The sequence below is a fragment of the Microtus oregoni genome, unplaced genomic scaffold (genome assembly GCF_018167655.1).
Source record: "Microtus oregoni isolate MIOR12 unplaced genomic scaffold, Mior012 000023F_ref0000262, whole genome shotgun sequence".
Classification (NCBI taxonomy): domain Eukaryota; kingdom Metazoa; phylum Chordata; class Mammalia; order Rodentia; family Cricetidae; genus Microtus; species Microtus oregoni.
The window spans coordinates 18250103-18270027 of NW_024543082.1; the positions used below are offsets into that span (position 1 = coordinate 18250103).

General features: G+C 38.9%; 1 protein-coding gene across 1 annotated transcript in view; it reads left to right on the forward strand.

Moving 5' to 3' along the window:
- Window positions 1–7175: 7175 nt before the first annotated feature.
- Window positions 7176–19925, forward strand: part of LOC121462027 (nectin-1-like) — a 48536-nt gene continuing 35786 nt past the window's right edge. The window contains exon 1 of the mRNA XM_041673439.1: window positions 7176–7293. Coding sequence (XP_041529373.1) covers window positions 7230–7293 — 64 coding nt within the window. The 5' untranslated portion in view covers window positions 7176–7229. The remainder of the gene's footprint in view (window positions 7294–19925) is intronic.

Here is a 19925-nt window from a genome sequence, read left to right on the forward strand (position 1 = left end):
TTTTTTTTTAAGTTTAAGACATCTTGGACTTTTTTTATTGAAAAAATTTCCACCTCCTTCCCACCTTCCATTTCCCTCCCCCTCCCCCCACTCCCCCACTCCCCCCATACCTTTTCCCCAGCCCTCACCAGGCCAAAGAGCAGTCAGGGTTCCCTGCACTATGGGAAGTCCAAGGTCCTCCTCCCTCCATCCAGGTCTAAGAAGGTGAGCATCCAAACAGGCTAGGTTCCGACAAAGCAAGTTCATGCAGTAGGATCAAAACCCAGTGCCATTGTCCTTGGCTTCTCAGTCAGCACTCATTGTCTGCCATGTTCAGAGAGTCTGGTTTAATCATATGCTCTATCAGTCCCAGTTCAGCTGGCCTTGGTGAGCTCCCAATAGATCAGCCCCACTGTCTCAGTGGGTGGGTGCACCCCTCGTGTTCCTGACTTTCTTGCTCATGCTCTCCCTCCTTCTGCTCCTCATTTGGACCTTGGGAGCTCAGTCCTGTGCTCCAGTGTGGGTCCCTGCCTCTATCTCCATCCATTGCCAGATGAAGGTTCTATGGTGATATACAAGATGTTCATCAGTATGGCTATAGGATAGGTAGGATAGGGCCATTTCAGGTTCCCTCTCCTCAGTTGCCCAAGGAACTAACTAGGGACATCTCCCTGGACACCTGTGAGCCCCTCTAGGTTCAAGTCTCTTGCCAACCCTAAGATGGCTTCCTTAATTAGGATATATGCTTCCCTACTCACATATCCACCCTTCCTTTATTCCAATTATCCCATTCCCCCAAGCTCCCCCCATCTTCCCCTCTCACTTTTCTTTCCCCATTTCCTCTTACCCTCATCCCACCCACCCCCAAGTTCCCAATTTTTGCCCGGCAATCTTGTCTACTTCCAATATCCAGGTAGATGACTATATGTTTTTCTTTGCATTCACCTTCTTATTTAGCTTCTCTAGGAACACAAATTATAGACTCAATGTCCTTTATTTGTGGCTAGAAACCAATGAGTGAGTACATTTCATGTTCATCTTTTTGGGTCTGGGTTATCTCACTCAGGATAGTGTTTTCTATTTCCATCCATTTGCATGCAAAATTCAAGATGTCATCGTTTTTTACTGCTGAATAGTACTCTAATATGTATATATTCCACACTTTCTTCATCCATTCTTCCACTGAAGGGCATCTAGGTTGTTTCCAGGTTCTGGCTATTACAAATAATACTTCTATGAATAGTTGAACAAATGCTTTTGTCATATGATAGGGCATCTCTTGGGTATATTCCCAAGAGTGGTATTGCTGGGTCTTGGTGTTGGTTGATCTCAAATTTCCTGGGAAACCACCACACTGATTTCCAAAGTGGTTGCACAAGTTTGCATTCCCATCAGCAATGGATGAGTGTACCCCTTCCTCTACAACCTCTCCAGCAAAGGCTATCATTGGTGTTTTTGATTTTAGCCATTCTGACATGTGTAAGATATTATCTCAAAGTTGTTTTGATTTGCATTTCCCTGATTGCTAAGGAAGTTGAGCATGACCTTAAGTGTCTTTTGGCCATTTGAACTTCTTCTGTTGAGAATTCTCTGTTCAGTTCAGTGCCCCATTTTTTTAATTGGGTTAATTAGCATTTTAAAGTCTAGTTTCTTGATAGGATTTTGATGGGGATTGTATTGAATCTATAAATTTCCTTTGGTAGAATTGCCATTTTTACTATGTTGATCCTCCCAATCCAAGAGCAAGGGAGATCCTTCCATTTTCTGGTGTCCTCTTCAATTTCTTTCTTCAAAGACTTAAAGTTCTTGTCATATAGATCTTTCACTTCCTTGGTTAGAGTTACCCCAAGATATTTTATGCTATTTGTGGCTATCATGAAAGGTGATGCTTCTCTGATTTCTCCTCTCTGCTTCCTTATCCTTTGTGTATAGGAGGGCAACTGATTTTTTGGAGTTGATCTTGTATCCTGCCACATTACTAAAGCTGTTTATCAGCTGTAGGAGTTCTTTGGTGGAGTTTTTGGGGTCCTTATGTACACTATCATATCATCTGCAAATAACGAAAGTTTTACTTCTTCCTTTCCAATTCGAATCCCCTTGATCCCCTTGTGTTGTCTTATTGCTATTGCTAGAACTTCAGGCACTATATTGAAGAGGTATGGAGAGAGTGGACAGCCTTGTCGTGTTCCTGATTTTAGTGGGATGGCTTTGAATTTCTCTTCGTTTAATTTGATGTTAGCTGTCAGCATGCTGTAAATAGCTTTTATTATATTTAGGTATGACCCTTGCATCCCTAATCTCTCCAAGACCTTTATCATAAGGGATGTTGAATTTTGTCAAATGCTTTTTTAGCATCTAATGAAATGATCATATGGTTTTTTTCTTTCAGTTTATTTATATGATGGATTACATTGATAGATTTTCGTATGTTGAACCAGCCCTACATTTTTAACTGAGGCAATACTATTGAGTCATTATCAGAATTACCTTGCTACCAGAATCCTAATTTCACGATAGTTTATGGGTATTTGTTCTTCATCTTTTGAGACATTTTATCCATTCTTTTGAAGTTTAAACAACATGTTTTGATTATCGTCACCACATCCCTAACTCCTACCAGGTCCAACCGTCTCTTTATGTTCTGTTTCTTCTTTACTTGTTCTTTCTGTTGTTTGGTTGCTTGGTTAATTTGGGGACTGAAAATTTTGGTTTGGTTTGGTTGTTTGTTGTTTTTGTTGTTTATGTGATTGCTTTGTCTGTTTTTTTTTTTAATATGGGGGATAGTAGTGTACTTATATGTGTTTATGAAATACAGGCTGACTACTGATCCTAATACAGAGAAGCCAAGGTCAATTGCATTCTTCAGAGAATAGCAACATCTCCTGGTCCAATGTCTGGGTTCTGGTTTCCCATCTGTAGTTTATTGGGGTTGATAATGTTTACTTCTATTTAGATGACATAGAAATGAAGGGAGAAAGGTGGGACCATGGGAAGGGAAAGGACTTCCTCATTTTGGAGTCTGCTTGGAGCCTCTTCCTATCTCATAATTGTAGCTTCAGTACAATTAACTTTTGACATGAATAATACTAACAAAAATATGACTCTTCACATATATAGGTATTTTATGTTAAAGTAGCAGTGAGTTTGGCTTAAGACCTGAACATATATGATTTTGAATATAGCATCATCCATTTTTCAGACAACTTTTAAAAATATTTCATACTAGGATATGTCTGAACACAAACTTCCCACAGCGGCACAGATGCTGGATGTTGCTCTGTTGGTGATGGACTGGAACATGTGACTAAGTGGGTAAGGAACTTCTCCTTCGATTCTGCCTCAACAGATCCAAATTGCCTGACAACTGTGGATCACACACGTCCCAGCCATATGAACAAATATTTCCATGACTACAAATGTAAAGAGATATTGTGAATAAACCAACAAAAGCCAATCTGTCCTTGAAGTCAATTCTTAAGAATAAACATATTTCCCTTCTCATGATGAGGCATGACATAATTAACAGCCCACCTGCCCATCAAGATACAGATCTACTTCACTCCTGTCCCCTCAGCTCCTCATTTTAACTAGGACCCAGGAAATGAATGGGTCTTTGATAACATGTGCTTTTGACAAAGTCTCCTTCTGTGGGTTTACTTTAATAAATCTACACCTTTCTTTTTTAAAATAAATTATTGATTTTCTGTGTCTTGTTCAGGTCTCTGCCCCAAGTATAATAAACCTGGAAATTGCGTCATAGAAGAACACCAACATCTCCTTTAGTAACAGTTTAAGGAATTTCTGGAGGATAGGATAGCAAGGAAATAGAAATTTTTTTACAATGAATGGAATTTAAAATAACTTTGAATAAAAATATAATTTATACAATTATAAAATTATACTTTTTTACAATGAATGAAATTTAAAATAATCTTGAAGAAAAATTTTGACTTTCATTCATGAACACCATTCCTACATAATTTCTCTTCCGTTTCCACGCTCCAGTTTCTCCTCTGTTCTTCCTCCCTCCCTTCCTCATAGATTCTACCACAGTGTCATTCTGAGTATCTGGGAAATTCTTTTTTTTTTCTATTCTTTTTGTTGCTGTTGTTGTTTTACTAAAATTCTTTTTTTTTATTGAAAGAAAAAAAAAAGAAATTCCCGCCTCCTCCCAGCCTCCCATTTCCCTCCCCCTCCTCTCACTCTTCTCCTCCTCCTCACACTCCTCTCCCCGTCCCTCTCCAGTCCAAAGAGCAGTCAGGGCTCCCTGCCCTGTGGAAAGTCCAAGGTCCTCCCCACTCCATCCAGGTCTAGGAAGGTGAACATCCATACTGGCGAGGCTCCCACACAGCCAGAACATGAAGTAGGATCAAAACCCCGTGCCATTGTCTTTGGCTTCTCATCAGCCCTCATTGTCCGCCATGTTCAAAGAGTCCGGTTTTATCCCATGCTTTTTCAGTCACAGTCCAGCTGGCCTTGGTGAGCTCCCAATAGATCAGCCCCACTGTCTCAGTGGGTGGGTGCACCCCTCGTGGTCCTGACTTCCTGACTTCCTTGCTCATGTTCTCCCTCCTTCTGCTCTTCATTGGGACCTTGGGAGCTCAGTCCTGTGCTCCAGTGTGGGTCTCTGTCTCTGTCTCCTTTTATCGCCAGATGAAGGTGCTATGGTGATATGCATGATATTTATCATTATGGCTATAGGATAGGACCATTTCAGGTTCCCTATCCTCAGATGCCCAAGGAGCTAACTGGGGACATCGCCCTGGGCACCTGGGAGCCCCTCTATGTTCAAGTCTCTTGCCAACCCTAAGATGGCTCCGTTAATTAAGTTATGTGATTCCCTGATCCTCTATCCAACCTTCCTTTCTCCCAATCATCCTGTTTCCCCAAGTTCCTCCCATTCTCCCCTTCTTACTTTTCTCTCCCCATCTCCCCTTACACCTGTCCCACCCCACCCCCATGTTCCCAATTTTTTGCCCGGCAATCTTGTTTACTTCCCATACCCAGGATAACAACTATATGTTTTTCTTTGGATTTACCTTCTTATTTATCTTCTTTAGGATCACCGATTATAGATTCAATGACCATTATTTGTGTCTAGAAACCAATTATGAGTGAGTTCATCCCATGTTCCTCTTTTTGAGTCTGGGATACTTCACTCAGGATAGTGTTTTCTATTTCCATCCATTTGCATGCAAAATTCGAGAAGTTATTGTTTTTTACCGCTGAGTAGTACTCTAATGTGTATATATTCGATACTGTCTTCATACATTCTTCTATTGAAGGGCATCTAGGTTGTTTCCAGGTTCTGGCTATAACAAATAATGCAGCTATGAACATAGTTGAACAAATGCTTTTGTCATATGGCAGGGTATCTCTTGGGTATATTCCCAAGAGTGGTATTGCTGGGTCCAGGGGTAGGTTGATCCCAAATTTCCTGGGAAACCACCACACTGATTTCCAAAGTGGTTGCACAAGTTTGCATTCCCACCAGCAATGGATGAGTGTACCCCTTCCTCCACAAACTCTCCAGCAAAGGCTATCATTGGTGTTTTTGATTTTAGCCATTCTGACAGGTATAAGATGGTATCTCAAAGTTGTCTTGATTTGCATTTCCCTGATTGCTAAGGAGGTTGAGCATGACCTTAAGTGTCATTTGGCCATTTGAACTTCTTCTGTTGAGAATTCTCTGTTCAGTTCCGTGCCCCATTTTTTAATTGGGTTAATTAGCATTTTAAAGTCTAGTTTCTTGAGTTCTTTATATATTTTGGAGATCAGACCTTTGTCTGTTGCAGGGTTGGTGATGATCTTCTCCCAGTCAGTAAATTGCCTTTTTGTCTTAGTGACAGTGTCCTTTGCTTTACAGAAGCTTCTCAGTTTTAGTAGGTCCCATTTATTCAATGTTGCCCTTAATGTCTGTGCTGCTGGGGTTATACGTAGGAAGTGATCTCCTGTGCCCATATGTGGTAGAGTACTTTCCACTTTCTGTTCTATCAAGTTCAGTGTGTTCAGATTGAAATTGAAATCTTTGATCCATTTGGACTTGAGTTTTGTGCATGGTGATAGATCTGGATCTATTTTCATTCTTCTACAGGTTGACATCCAGTTTTGCCAGCACCATTTGTTGAAGATGCTTTCTTTCTTCCATTGTATGCTTTTAGCTCCTTTATCAAAAATGAGGTGTTCATAGGATTGAGGGTTAAAATCTGGGTCTTCTATTCGATTCCATTGGTCGATTTCTCTGTTTTTATGCCAATACCAAGCTGTTTTCAATACTATAGGTATGTAATAGAGTTTGAAGTCAGGGATGGTAATGCCTCCAGAAGTTCCTTTATTGTATAAGATTGTTTTGGGATTTTTGTTTTTCCATATAAAGTTGATTATTGTCCTCTCCAGATCTGTGAAGAATTTTGATGGGACCTTGATGGGGATTGCATTGAATCTATAAATTGCCTTGGTAGAATTGCCATTTTTAGTATGTTGATCCTTCCAATCCAAGATAAAGGGAGATCCTTCCATTTTCTGGTATCCTCTTCAATGCCTTAATTCTTTATGTAGCATTTTCTAGGCTGGCCTCCCACTCACAGAGATTTGACAACTTCTCTCTCTGAGTGCTGAGCTTAAAGATGTGCAGCACTGAGCCTTGATTTTTTTTTTTAAAAAAAGAGGAATTAGTTATCCTAGTTAGGGTCCGTTTTCCTGTGACAAATATTGTAAACCAATGCAGTGTGGGGAGGAAAGGCTTATTTTGTTCACAGTTCTTCTTACAGTTTATCCTCAGAAGCAGCAAGGGCATGAACTCATGAAGGAGCTGATGCAGAAGTCATGGAGAAGAGCTGCTTACTGGCTTGCTTCCCAAAACTTCCTCATGTTCCCCCCCCTTTTTTATTGATCTTTATTGAGCTCTACATTTTTCTCTGCTCCCCTCCCTGCCTCTCCTCTCTCCCTAGCAAGCTCCCTCTAAGGTCCCCATGTTCCCAATTTACTCAGATCTTTTCTATTTCTATTACCCATGTAGATTAGGTCAATGTCTTAGGGTCCTTGTTGTAGCCTTACTTATATAGAAGGCAGGACCATCAGCCCAGCAATGGAAGCAGCAGTGGCCATCTGTCCTTAGCTTTTACAATGGTTAATGATTAACCCCCTTTGAAGGGGAGCTTTGGATTAGAGAAGGAGATGTCAGTCTCACTTGGAAGTCCAACTGGAAAGTAAGCTATGACTGATTGTGAAGGCTTTCATCATTGGATATAATGGACTTTTCACTGCATTTCCTTCTCCATCTTTTCATGTTTCCCGTCTTTGTACAAGAATCAGGTAACTCTAATTTTTTTTTGTTTCTGTGTTAAATACACACTAGGTTACAGGACATTTACTTTTATGCCAAGAGGTAATGAGAAATGTATGATAATTTTTGTGTGTTAATCATACACCTATATAATTGCACAGCTAGCAAATTATTTAATATGAGCATATTTGAAACAATGACTACAAAATGGGATAAATGTGAGAATAACAACAAGCATACTGCTTCTGAGGTATGTACAACTTGCTCAAACTATAATTTCATGCATGTCTGTTTTATGTAATAAAAATTGCAGACCAGCTGGATGCAAAGGACCTCTTCAAAAATCTGTCATTTCCTTTTAATTATGCCTCTATTCACAGTCAAATAGCACACACACCTTTTTATGTTGAGACTGACTTCTTTTGAAGCTCTTGTTGGTCATTTATGACTTTTTCATTATGTGGGCAAGGCCATACGTAATTTGTTTCATATATTTGTCTATCATTATAAGCTAGTCTATTTTAAGAATCATGAAATAGCTCTGGCTATGAAGGAAAAGAGAACCTGGAAGCAAATGATGATGAGGGCAAAGCAGAATAGGGGCTGTGGTGGAATCAGTGATGGGCAGCTAGGTTGTTACTTTTTTTTGTGTTTTGCTACTTTAGGTTTTCACATATAGTGTTCAGTTTTTCCCGGAAGGCAGGGACCAACCTACCTGTGGAAATGAAAATGTTTGGAGTGACTTTTAACTGTTAGAGAACATTATTTTTCAACACCATGATTCCTGTAATGTCATAATGTCAAGCCTATTTCTGAGATGGAAATGCTGAGGTTCAGGAAAGGGAAATATTGCTAGAAGACTACAGTCCTGCAAACCATCCAGGTGAAGCATTGGCACAGAACAGACTGATGAACACAGTGTTTCTCTAAACTGTAAGCTTGCATCATATGTTGAATTGTTCCTGATGCTCTTGTGTACTTCAGATTTACCACATTTATTTTGTAAAAATAATTAATACAAAGTTGCTTGTAATTTGATCATAAATATGAAACGAGTGACATGCTTATGATACCTTACAAGTAAAATGGATCAAGGTATGCGGCTGGGTTTTTAACCTTTGTGTTTAAATAAAGCCAACACTGGGAAAAATGGGTAGTATTCACAGCAGTTTTCAGAATATTTTCCTTTTTCTCTCTGTATCCTAGTTCCCCACACTGTGGGTTTATTTTATCTGTTTTCGACATAAAAACAAAAAGGACCATTTAGCATCTATCCATTTACTTCTGGTTTCTTTAATTTATTGATAGATTTAATCACATTTTTAGAGGAAATGTAACTTATTAAATCTCTTCGTTTCACGAATTCCTTTGTGTAAGACTATAGTTTATTCATATAATCTCTTCTTTTTAATAAAATGTTATTATTTGAGAACTTCATATAACCTATTTTGATCATATTTACCCACCTATTCTTACTCTTTCCAGATCCATCCTCACCTCACCATGCCAAATTCATGTCCTTCTAAAAAAATAATCAGAATGTAAATTACCCTGTTCTTTGCCCACGAATGTGGGTCTATCCCCTGCAGTGTGTCTTGAGAAGGGATTATATGAGCGCAGGGTAGAGTGGTGTCAAGATCATGACAGGGAAAACCATAGAGACAGATGACTGGAACTTGCAGGCTCTAGATCAACAGGTGGGGATCCTGCATGGGACCTCCGAACCAGGCCCTCTGCACTTGGGCGACAGTTTTGCAGCCATGTCTATTTTTGGACCACCTAGCAGTGGGTACAGGATCTATCCCTAGTTTATAAGCTGACTTTTTGAAGCCTACTCCATAGTGGGATACCTTGCTCACAGCCATGATGGAGCAGGCGGGTGGGGGTGGGTGCTTGGTCCTGCCTCAACTGAATGTGCAAGGCTTTGCTGGCTCCCTTGGGAGGACTTACCTTTTCTGAGGAGTGGATAAGGGAAGGTTGGGGGAGGTGGGAAAGGGAGAGGAGAGAAGAGGGGGGAACTGTGGTTGGTAAGTAAAATGAGTAAAAAAATAAAATATAATATAAGAAAGAAATATATTCTTGATTTGGGTTTTGATCATGAAAAATAACGTTCCTATAAATATCTTCATTAATATTTTTGAAGAACATATGCATGCACTACTATTAGGCATATGCTAGGAGTAGACTTACTGCTTATAAAGTTTATGTTCATAGATAAGATAATCCCACTAAGTATCCCAAAACACATCTGGTATATATGTCGTCCTCAGTTTATCTTCTATTTCCTTGAACACCTTAAGCACACAACTATTCATCTAGGTGTGGAATAATACATACTTTCAGTTTCATATGTTCATATATACATTATCATTAAATACAAATTTGGTCATATATATGTGTATATATATATATATGCTTTATCTTATGTTAGTTAATTCATAATTCTTGATTTTTACCCCATTAAGTGTTTATTAGGAAATATGTACCAGAAATCATATTAGAGACTAGATATTCAATGTTGAAGAATATGCTGTAGTTCACTCCACCCTCCTAGTTCTGAGGATCCATTGCAGGGCTTGAATGTGTCATGCAATCATTACACCACCAGTACTGTACATAGAATCTCCAGCTATATTCCTTTTCATTAAGATACAATCTCACTATGTACCATAGGCTGGTCTTAATGCATGATGTTCCTTCCTCAGTTAGGAGTGTGTTATTTTCCATTGTGTAGAAGAGGCAAATAAAATGGTAATCATGAGGAAGAGAGACAGATGGTATTTGACTACTCCACTGTAATAAGGAAATAAATATCTCGTAACACTGGCTCTCATTTCCAGAGTCTTCACAGAGGATGAAGCCTAAGGATTAGGATACAGCTGTTTCCTAGGAGAAAATAGTTTTTATAAGTCCTGGTTTGACTGACTGGGGAAAACAGAATCATCTTCATGTCTATTAATGGGATTTAAAATGTTAAAACTGTGTTTATTTAAAATATAATAAGATACTGTAAAAGTAAACCCCAGAAACTATTGATTTTTATACATCTAAGCTCTGGGACAGTGAGTTTCTGGCCATGAACCCGTGGACAATTGTTTCTCTGTTTTCAAGAGGAAGAACTCCAGCTGATGGTTTAGATTGCACTGTAAAAGAATACAACCAAGACAGGCAGGGAGAGCAGCTTATTCTCTCTGGGACAAATGGGAAGACTGTTTCAGAAACGTAGTAGAGTGTGTATTTTTTCAAATACACAAATTTACTGACATTCTTTAGTGACGTTATTGTAAAATCGAGTTTTGTGTTTTTGTATCTTGTTTTGTATTTGTCAGTGTTCTCTAGAGGAACACTGTAGGAGGAATACCTGTATATTCTAATTTGTGGCTAGCTGAGATTCAAAGCAACTATCCTAAGGAAATATTTGGGGAGAAATTTTGAAATGCTTTCATAATCGTGGCTGTATTTTGTCATGTAGGAGACCACTCTATAATCCAAATCACATAGAGACTTTGTGAAGATATTTAGGGTCCTATGGGAAGGAACAAACAGAGAAGACAAAGGGGGATCTGCAAGAATAAATGCAGAGGAATAACCATTAGATAGTCATCATGGCTGTAGTGAGAAACACACCCAGCCTTACACAGCCCTGTAGTTGTTTTGTTTTATTTTTTATTTTGTTACTCTTTGCTCTTTGGGTGACTGGACACCCCAATTCCAAATAAATACACAGAGGCTTATTTTTTCCTATCAATGCCCTGTCTTAGCTTGGCTTGTTTCTAGCCAGCTTTTCTTAAATTATCCCTTCTTCGTTGTATATACCAACTACAGTTCCCCCTCCCTCCCTTTCTCCTACCCCCTTTTTCCCCCATTCCTACCCCCTCCCATCCACTTGTCAGGGTCTTCCTTGGGGAGTCAACAAAATCTGGCATACCACCAAGCCCCTCCCCTCATATCAAGGCTGAGCAAGGTATCTCACCATAGGGAATGGGCTCCAAAAACCAGTTCATACACCTGGAATAAGTAATGGTCCTACTGCCAGGACCTCTCACCCCAACAGGTGAAACTACATAACTGTCACCCACATTCAGAGGGTCTAGTTCAGCCTTGTGCTGACTCCCCAGCAATCAGTCTGGAGTCTAGCTGGGGTCAGCTGTCTCTGTGGTTTTCCCTATCATGGTCTTGACTCATGATCTTTGCTCATTTCATCTCTCTTCCCTCTCTTCAACTGAGCTCCACGAGCTCAGCCCAGTGTTTGGCTATGGGTCACTACATCTGCATCCATCAGATACTGGATGTAGGTTCTAGGATAACAATTATGGTAGTCACTAATCTGATTATCGAGAAAGGCCTATTCAGGTATCTTCTCCTATACTACTAGGAGTCTTAGCTGGAGTCAACCTTGTGGGTTCCTTGGAAATTCCCTAATCCCAAAATGACTCTGTCTATCAAGATATCTCTTCCATTGCTCGTCCCCTTCATCAACTCAGCCTTCTTGATTCCTCGTGTTCTCATCTCCAATCCCATCCCTCCTACTCCCTTGTCTAGTTTACCCAGGAGATCTTAACTACTTCCCTTTCCTGGGGCCCTCCTTGTTTATTCCTCTTAGGGTTTTCCTTTTTACCTAGGTTCTCTGGGGTTGTGGATTGCAGCCTGGTTATCCTTTGCTTTATGTCTAATATCCATGTATGAGTGAGTACATACAGTGTTTGTCTTTCTGGTTCTGGGTTACCTCACTGAGGATGTTTTTTGGTTTGTTTGTTTTTTTGTCCCATCCTTTTGCCAGCAAATTTCAATATGTCATTGCTTTTTACCATTGAGTAATACTCCATTGTGTAAAGATACTATGTTTTCTTTATTCAGTCTTTTTTAAGGGGCATCTAGATTGTTTCCAAGTCCTGGCTATTATGAATAATTCCGTTAAAAACATAGCTGAGCAAATGTTCTTGTGGTGTGATTGTGCATCTGTTGGGTATATGCCCAAGAGTGCTATTGTTGGGCTTTGAGGTAGATTGATTTCCAATTTTCTAAGAAATGTTCATACTGATATCCAAAATTCCTATAAATGTTTGTTCTCCCACTAGCAATAGAGGAGTGTTCCCCTTATTCTGCATCCTCTCCAGCATTAACTGTCATTAGTGTCTTTGATTTTTTGTCATTCTGATAGGTATAAGATGGTATCTCAGAGTCATTTTGATTTGCATTTTGCAGTGACATTTCAATTGTAATAACGACTGCCTGAAGATCTGAGTAAAACAGCCCCACTGGTCAGCTGTACAGACCAGATTATGGTAATACACATCTTTAATCCCAGTAGCCACCCTAGTTGAAATTCTGATAGGTCTGCCTTTATATGTTGCTTGGCCTTTTTTCTTTACTTAATATTCCTTGTTTATTCTCTATGTGTAGTGTTTTGATTATTATATGAGGTGATGTTTTTAATATGGGTGCTGTCTATCTTGGTGTTCTGTAAGCTTCTATTACCTTCATTTTCATATCATTCTTCTTTAGATTGGGAAAGTTTTCTTCTATGATTGTTGAATATATTTTCTGTGTCTTTGAACTGGAATTCTTCTCCTTCTTGTATCCTTATTATTCGTAAGTTTGGTCTTATCATGATGTCCCAGATTTCCTGGATGTTTTGTGTTAAAAGTTTTTTGAGTTTAACATTTTTTGACCGATGAATCTATTTCTCTACCATATCTTCAACTCCTAAGATTCTCTCTTTCAACTCTTACATTCTGTTAATTATGCTTGCATCTATAGTTCCTGTTCATTTAGCCAGATTTTCAGTTTCCTGAATTCTCTTAACTTGTATTTTCTTTATTGTATCTATTTCAATTTTCAGTTCTTGGACTATTTTCTTCACTTGTTTGATTTTTCTTTCTTGGTTTTGCTGGCTTTCTTTAAGGATGTTTATTGACTTCTTCTTGTTCTTCTTTTTTTTTTGTTTGTCTTTTCCTCCATTTCTTTAAGGGAAATTTTCATTTCCTTTTAAAAGCTTCTATCATCTTCATAAGGTTGTTTTTAAGGTTGTTTCTTCTGCTTCATTTGCATTTGGGTGTTTGGGTCTTGCTGTTGTAGAATCACTCATTTCTGGTGGTGCCATATTGCTCTTTATGTTGTTGAACGTATTCTTACACTGCTGTCTACCAATCTCTTCCTCTAATAGGTGCAGGTGGGGCCTGTAGCTCCAGTGGTCACTCTTCCTCCAATCAGTGAAGGTGGGGTCTGTGGCCCCTGTGGTCATTCTTCCTCTAGATGCAGGTAGGGCTAGCCTTTGGAGAGTAGGGCCTAGAAAGCAGGGCTGCTCAGCCAGCTCAGACTCTCCCTTCTTCCTCCATATGTATTGGGGATGTGGATCCTGTGGTTGTTGATGTGACAGGAGCATGGTTGGGTGGGAGGATGGAGAAGATGCTGCTGCCTGTTCATTGGGCCTGTGGTAGATAGGGGTTGATCACAGGGTGTGACCCTGGGTGCTAGTGTCTAGACAGCAGGGCTCTTCAAGTATAGTTGTCAGCATCTCTGTACACCTTTCCTTACTTCCTACTCTGGCTTGCTGTGTAGCTGGGTGGTGGGCTCCTGGTGTCTTCTTTCTTCTTCATTTTCTTGATCCTCTATCTTCTTTCCAGATTTTGCCTATTTATTCTCTCTGCCTGTCAGCCCTGCCCATTGTTTTCCTGCCTAACTATTGGCCATTCGGCTTGTTATTAGGCCAATCATGTGTTTTAGACAGGCAAAGTAACAAAGCTTCACAGAGTTAAACATATGAACATAAAGAATGCAACCCATTTTTGCATCATTAAACTAATGTTCCACAGCATAAACAAATGCAAAACGTCTTCAACTAATACTCTATAACACAGCTCCAAAGAACAGGGATCTTGGAAGGAAATTATCTCCACATGTTAACAATGTAAATCCATTTTAGCTAGTGGTTAAAGAAACTGTGAAAACATTTTTAAACTGATAAAAATATTGTAACGTTTTAATGAAATAAAAGTTAAGATTATTTTTAACTAAATATTTAGATGGAAATTATAAAGTGAACAAATGTATTAGAGATAGAATTAGATTATTAAATAAAATAACTTCTATATATTTATACATATAGGAAGATATTAATTGTGTGGGTATCATAGATGATTATCTTCTGAGTGGATCATATAGTGTGACTGCATTCACTTTCTATAACCTCTCCTTTCATTCTCTTCCCCTATTATCCTTTGTCTTTTCACTATTACCCTTCTTTTCCACAGACTCCTGCTTTTATGTCATATATAAAATAAATACATATAGTTTATGCATCTATACAAAGCTAGGATCCAAAAATGAGAGAAAAGTTGATGTTTATCTTTCTAAGGGTGGCTTATTTTACTTATATGTTCATGACCTGTTGCAAATTCATTATTACGTTACTTATTTTTAAGGTCTTATTTAATGGCTTATTCTTTATAAACGAATAAGACTTCATTTTACATATACTACACATTTTCCTGATCCATTCATCAGTCAATGGATATCTAGACTAATTCTATAGGTTGGTTTGCTAATGATGCTATAATGCACGTGGATTGCAAGTATCTCTGTGGGAAATTAACTTAGAATCCTTTCTGTGGTGAGGTGCACTGTGGCTATGCTAGTTTTCAGTTCACCAACAGCACCTAAGGATACCCCTTTCATTGCAAAATTGCTGCATTTGTTGTCATTTTAAATAAGATGAGATGGAATATCAATGTAGCATTATTTTTCACTTCTTTCATGGCTATGGATGTTAAGCATTATTTTTCATGTATTTATGGGTATTTGTACTTCATCTTTTAAGACTTTATTAGTTCTTTTGAAATTAATACAACATGATTTGATCATAATCACTCCATCCCTTAACTCCTAGCAGATCCAGCCCTCCTCCCTACTCATTCTTTGTGTTCTATTTTTGTTGCTATTGTTTGGGTGTTGGGTTGTTGCTATTGTTTTGTTGCTTGGTTGATTTGGGAGTTGAAAATTTTATGTTTGGTTGCTTTTGTGGTTTGTTGGCTGCCTGTTACTGATTATTGAGGAGCGTAGTGTGAATATATATGTATGAAATATATAAAATATATATTCTGAAAACATATAAACTCTAACTATGCTTTATAGGAATTTTTTTGGAGGCTGTTCCTTTTTTCCTTTTCTTTTCTTTTCTTTTTTTTCTTTTTCTTCTTTCTTTTTTCTTTTTTTTCCTTTGAAGCCAAGAATAACGGTTTTGCTGAGATAATATCTATTGAAGATTAGGGGTTTCCTCAGTTTCCTGTGAGTGATAAGTTGAGCTGTGCTCATTTCCTTGCTCCTTGCCACTAACTTTTAAGACAGAACACTTAAGGGAAGACAGTAATAATTAGAAGGTCAGTAATGAGTATACAACAAGAATGGGAAGAAAAGCTTCATTTTCCAATAGCTTCTTTGGAGCTGGTAGTAGATGGACACAGATTTCCAAAGAAGGTATTCTGGAGAAGCTGGTATATAATTGTTTACATGGGATGCGATCAACAAGTAACTGGCCTAGAATTTAAATGACAAAAATGATAATGCAAAACATCAAAGAAGGAATGTTGTCCTTCTTTATAAAATAGTTTTTAGAGGAATTGATAAGAAGACAATGGTTTGAGTTGGTTTCCCTTCAATTTAGTTTTCGTGTGTGTGTGTGTGTGTGTGTGTGTGTGTGTGTGTGTGTGTTTACATGGATATGAACACCTGAGTGCAGTTCCCTCTGGAGGTCAGAGAGGAAGCTGGAGTTACAGGTAGTTGTATGCCTTTTGACATAGATGCTGAATGTGGATCCTCTGAAAAGCAATAGGTGTCTTAATTATTGAACTATTTCTCCAGGCCCAATTAAATTAGTTTATAATCTGAGGTGTTTTTTTTTTAATGGCTCCATGGCAAAGTCATATTTTTCTACTCTAGTTCTTTAGGGATGGGGAATAGTGGTAGGAAAATAATGTTTAGTTACTCGATAGATCTTTATTTATGAACCTTTTCACTTACTCTTACTCTCTGTGCCATTACTATTGTTATGCACACAAATGACAAGACTTGCACGTTAGAAAAAGTTCTCATAAGGACAGTTACTGAAATTTTCTTATAATTTAACAGTTTTTCAGGAGCCCACATATAAATCATATTATAGCTCAAAAAAAATCAAACAAACATGTTGAGAGTTTGTTTCAGGGTCGAAAGATCTGGGGAGTCAATGGGAGTGTCCTTGCCACTGGGACTTCTTTGTACCACCCCACCCTGCTACCCAAGCCTGCCTTTATGTCTGTGAGATCCTTGGAGCTCAGCAAGAGGCCCTGCTCCTGTGGTGAGCGGATCCAGAGAGATGAGTGAGTGCCCTCATGGCAGGACGGTCCCCAGGAACTGAGGACAGCCTCCCTCTAAATCCCTAAGCTTTTCTGGCCATCCAGGGGGTGTTTCCCAGCTGCTGGCTTTCTTCAGCACATCTCACCCTGCCTCCAAGCACTCCTTTTCATCTGCTAGGTCCTTGGATCTCCAAACTCAGTCTGCTTTGGGGCTGAGGGGTCCAGGGAGCCAGTGGGGAGTGTCCCTGCTGCTGGGGCTTTTTTGTACAACCCCACCCTGCCTCCCAAGCCTGTCTTTTTCTCTGTGAAGTCATTGGAGCCCAGTAAGCCGTCCTGCTCCTGTGCTGAGCATTTCCAGAGAGGTGAGTGAGTGACCACGCAACCAGATGGTCCCCGGGAACTGAGTACAGGCCCTTTCCAATTCCCTAAGATTTTCTGGCCATCCAGTGGGGTGTGTCATCCACTGGACTGCTGGCTTTCTTTACCACGTTCCTCCCTGCCCCCCAAACCAACCTTTTCAGTCGGCGGGGTCCTTGGATCCCCCATCACATCCTGCGTCAGGGCAGAGGGGATCTGAAAGCCTGCTCCAGTGCTGCAGGGACCTAAGAGAGGGCAGAACAAGAAAAACTTCTAAGTAAACTGTCAGCCACAGCAAAGATTGGACCAAGACGCCAAGACTCTATTGGTCTCATTTGAAAGAAGAGATGGGCAGGTGCCAATGTAAGAATTCCTCCAACATCCTGAAATGCATCATGATAACACCAGAATCCAGTGAACATGCAACAGGAAGACTTGAACATCCTAAACCAGAAGAAGTAGAAGAATTCGACTTTAAATGTAATTTTATAAAAATGATGGAGACCCTTAAACAGGAATTGAAAAACTCCCTTAAAGAAATGGCAGAGAAGACAAACAAAAAGAAGAAATTAAAAATCCCTCAAAGATACCCAAGAAAACCAAGGAAAAGCACCCAAACAAGTAAAGGAAATAGTTCAAGACTTGAAAACTGAAATGGAGGAGATGAAGAAGACACAAATGGAAGGATGGCTGGATATGGAAAATCTGGGTAAATGAACAGGAACTACAGGGACAAGTATAATCAATAGAATAAAAGAGATAGAAGAAAGAACCTCAGGCGCTAAGGATACAATAGGCGAAATAGACTCATTGATCAAAGAAAACAGCAAATCCAACAAATTCTTAACACAAAACATCCAGGAAATCTGGGACACCATGAAAAGACCAAACTTAAGAATAATAGGGGTAGAATAAGGAAAAGAATTCCAGCTCAGTGGCTCAGAAAATATATACAACAAAATTATAGAAGAAAACATTCCCAACCTAAAGAAGGATATTCCTACGAGGGTACAAGAAGCTTACAGAACACCAAATAGACTGAATAAAAAAAAAATCCCCTCACCATATAATAATCAAAACACAAAACATACAGAATAAAGAAAGAATATTAAGAGCTGCAAAGGAAAAAAGGCAAGTAACATATAAAGGTAAACCTATCAGAATTACACCTGACTTCTCTATGGAAACCATGAAAGCCAGAAGGTCTTGGATAGATGTGCTACAGACATTAAAAGACCATGGATGCAAGCCCAGACTACTATACCCAGCAAAGCTTTGTTTTACCATCGATGGAGAAAACAAGATATTCCATGACAAAAGTAGATTTGAACAATACTTATCCACAAACCCAGCCTTACAGAACTTACTAGAAGAAAACCTTCAATCCAAGGAAGCCAACAACACCCACAATAGCACAGACATGTGACAACCCTCCACGAGCACAACTCCAAGAAGGGAAACACACAAACACTACCACCAAAAAATGACTGGAGTTAAAAGCCACTGGTCATTAATATCACTTTATATTAATGGACTCAATTCACCTATAAAAAGGCACAGGTTAGCCGGGCGGTGGTGGCACACGCCTTTAATCCCAGCACTCGGGAGGCAGAGGCAGGCGGATCTCTGGGAGTTCAAGGCCAGCCTGGTCTACAAGAGCTAGTTCCAGGACAGGCACCAAAGCTACAGAGAAACCCTGTCTCGAAAAACCAAAAAAAAAAAAAAAGGCACAGGTTAAAAGAATGGATATGAAAACAGGAAACTCATTACAGAATTTGCCTTCAATGTGATAAGACTAGACATTTGGGTAAGAAACTGCTCTTGCCTGGGCTGCTTGATTATAAGCTGTATGAACTGGACATGTATGACCCACAGAAAAGTGACTGCTAAACTTTCAAAAGGACAGGATGGTCCTTCAGGGTTTTTGCTTCATAGAAGAAACTGCCAGACATTCTGCAGGACACAGAAAAAAGCAACACATACAGAGAAAGACATCCTATATTATCTCCCCTTTTCTGTCAAATTAGAAAGGAAGGTTTTAACTTTAATATAATAAAATTACATAGACAAAAGAGGTTTCAAGCAAGAATTATAGTTATAATATTAGTACATTTACATTTGGCAAATTAAAGAAAATACTCTCTAATCTATCCTATCTTTGTGAGTCTAAAGTTTTATATCTAATTTATCTTTTATCATAATGAAGGAAAACTATAATAATAACCATCTATTATTCAACTCCAGCAAAGACCCAAACAGATATAATATTACCTAAGTAAACAGGATGTGCATTGGAAACAACTTCAAAAACTCTAGATCTGACAGAGACATCTCTCTGCCTGGACAATCACCCAAAATTTTTCTCTAATTTTGGTGCATTTATCTTCAGCCTACAGTCTGTATCTGACAGACTTTTCCATAAAGCATAAAATTTGAAGATCTGTTCTGCACTATACTGGTAAAGTTCATCAGTTGCTTTTTTCTGTGTCCTGCAGTGCTCATCAACCTCTCTGAAACAATTGGTGCTGCCAGAAGTAGACATGTTTCACTGTTGAGAAAAGTCTAAGCTCTTAAAACCTTTTAAATGTCAAATTCTGTAGGTCTTTGAAGTGTTGATGATTATCTATCTAACTGAAATATGTCTCTCCATATCTAGAAAACCTAACTAACATGACTAAAAGTTTGATTATTATAGATGACTATCTATTATTCTGTATTTCTTAATTATACATTACATTTTTAGATGAATTGTATAAACATAATACCTTAAACAAGAATATGTGTGTGTGTGTGTGTGTGTGTGTGTGTGTGTGTGTGTAGTGCTATTGTAAGAGGCCGCTTGTTTGTTCCTGGCTGCCCAGACTCCTGAAATTACCACACAGAAACTGTATTAATTAAATCTTATTGACTAGCTCTTATATCTTATTTAAACCCATTCCTATTAATCTGTGTATCAACATATGGCTGTGGCT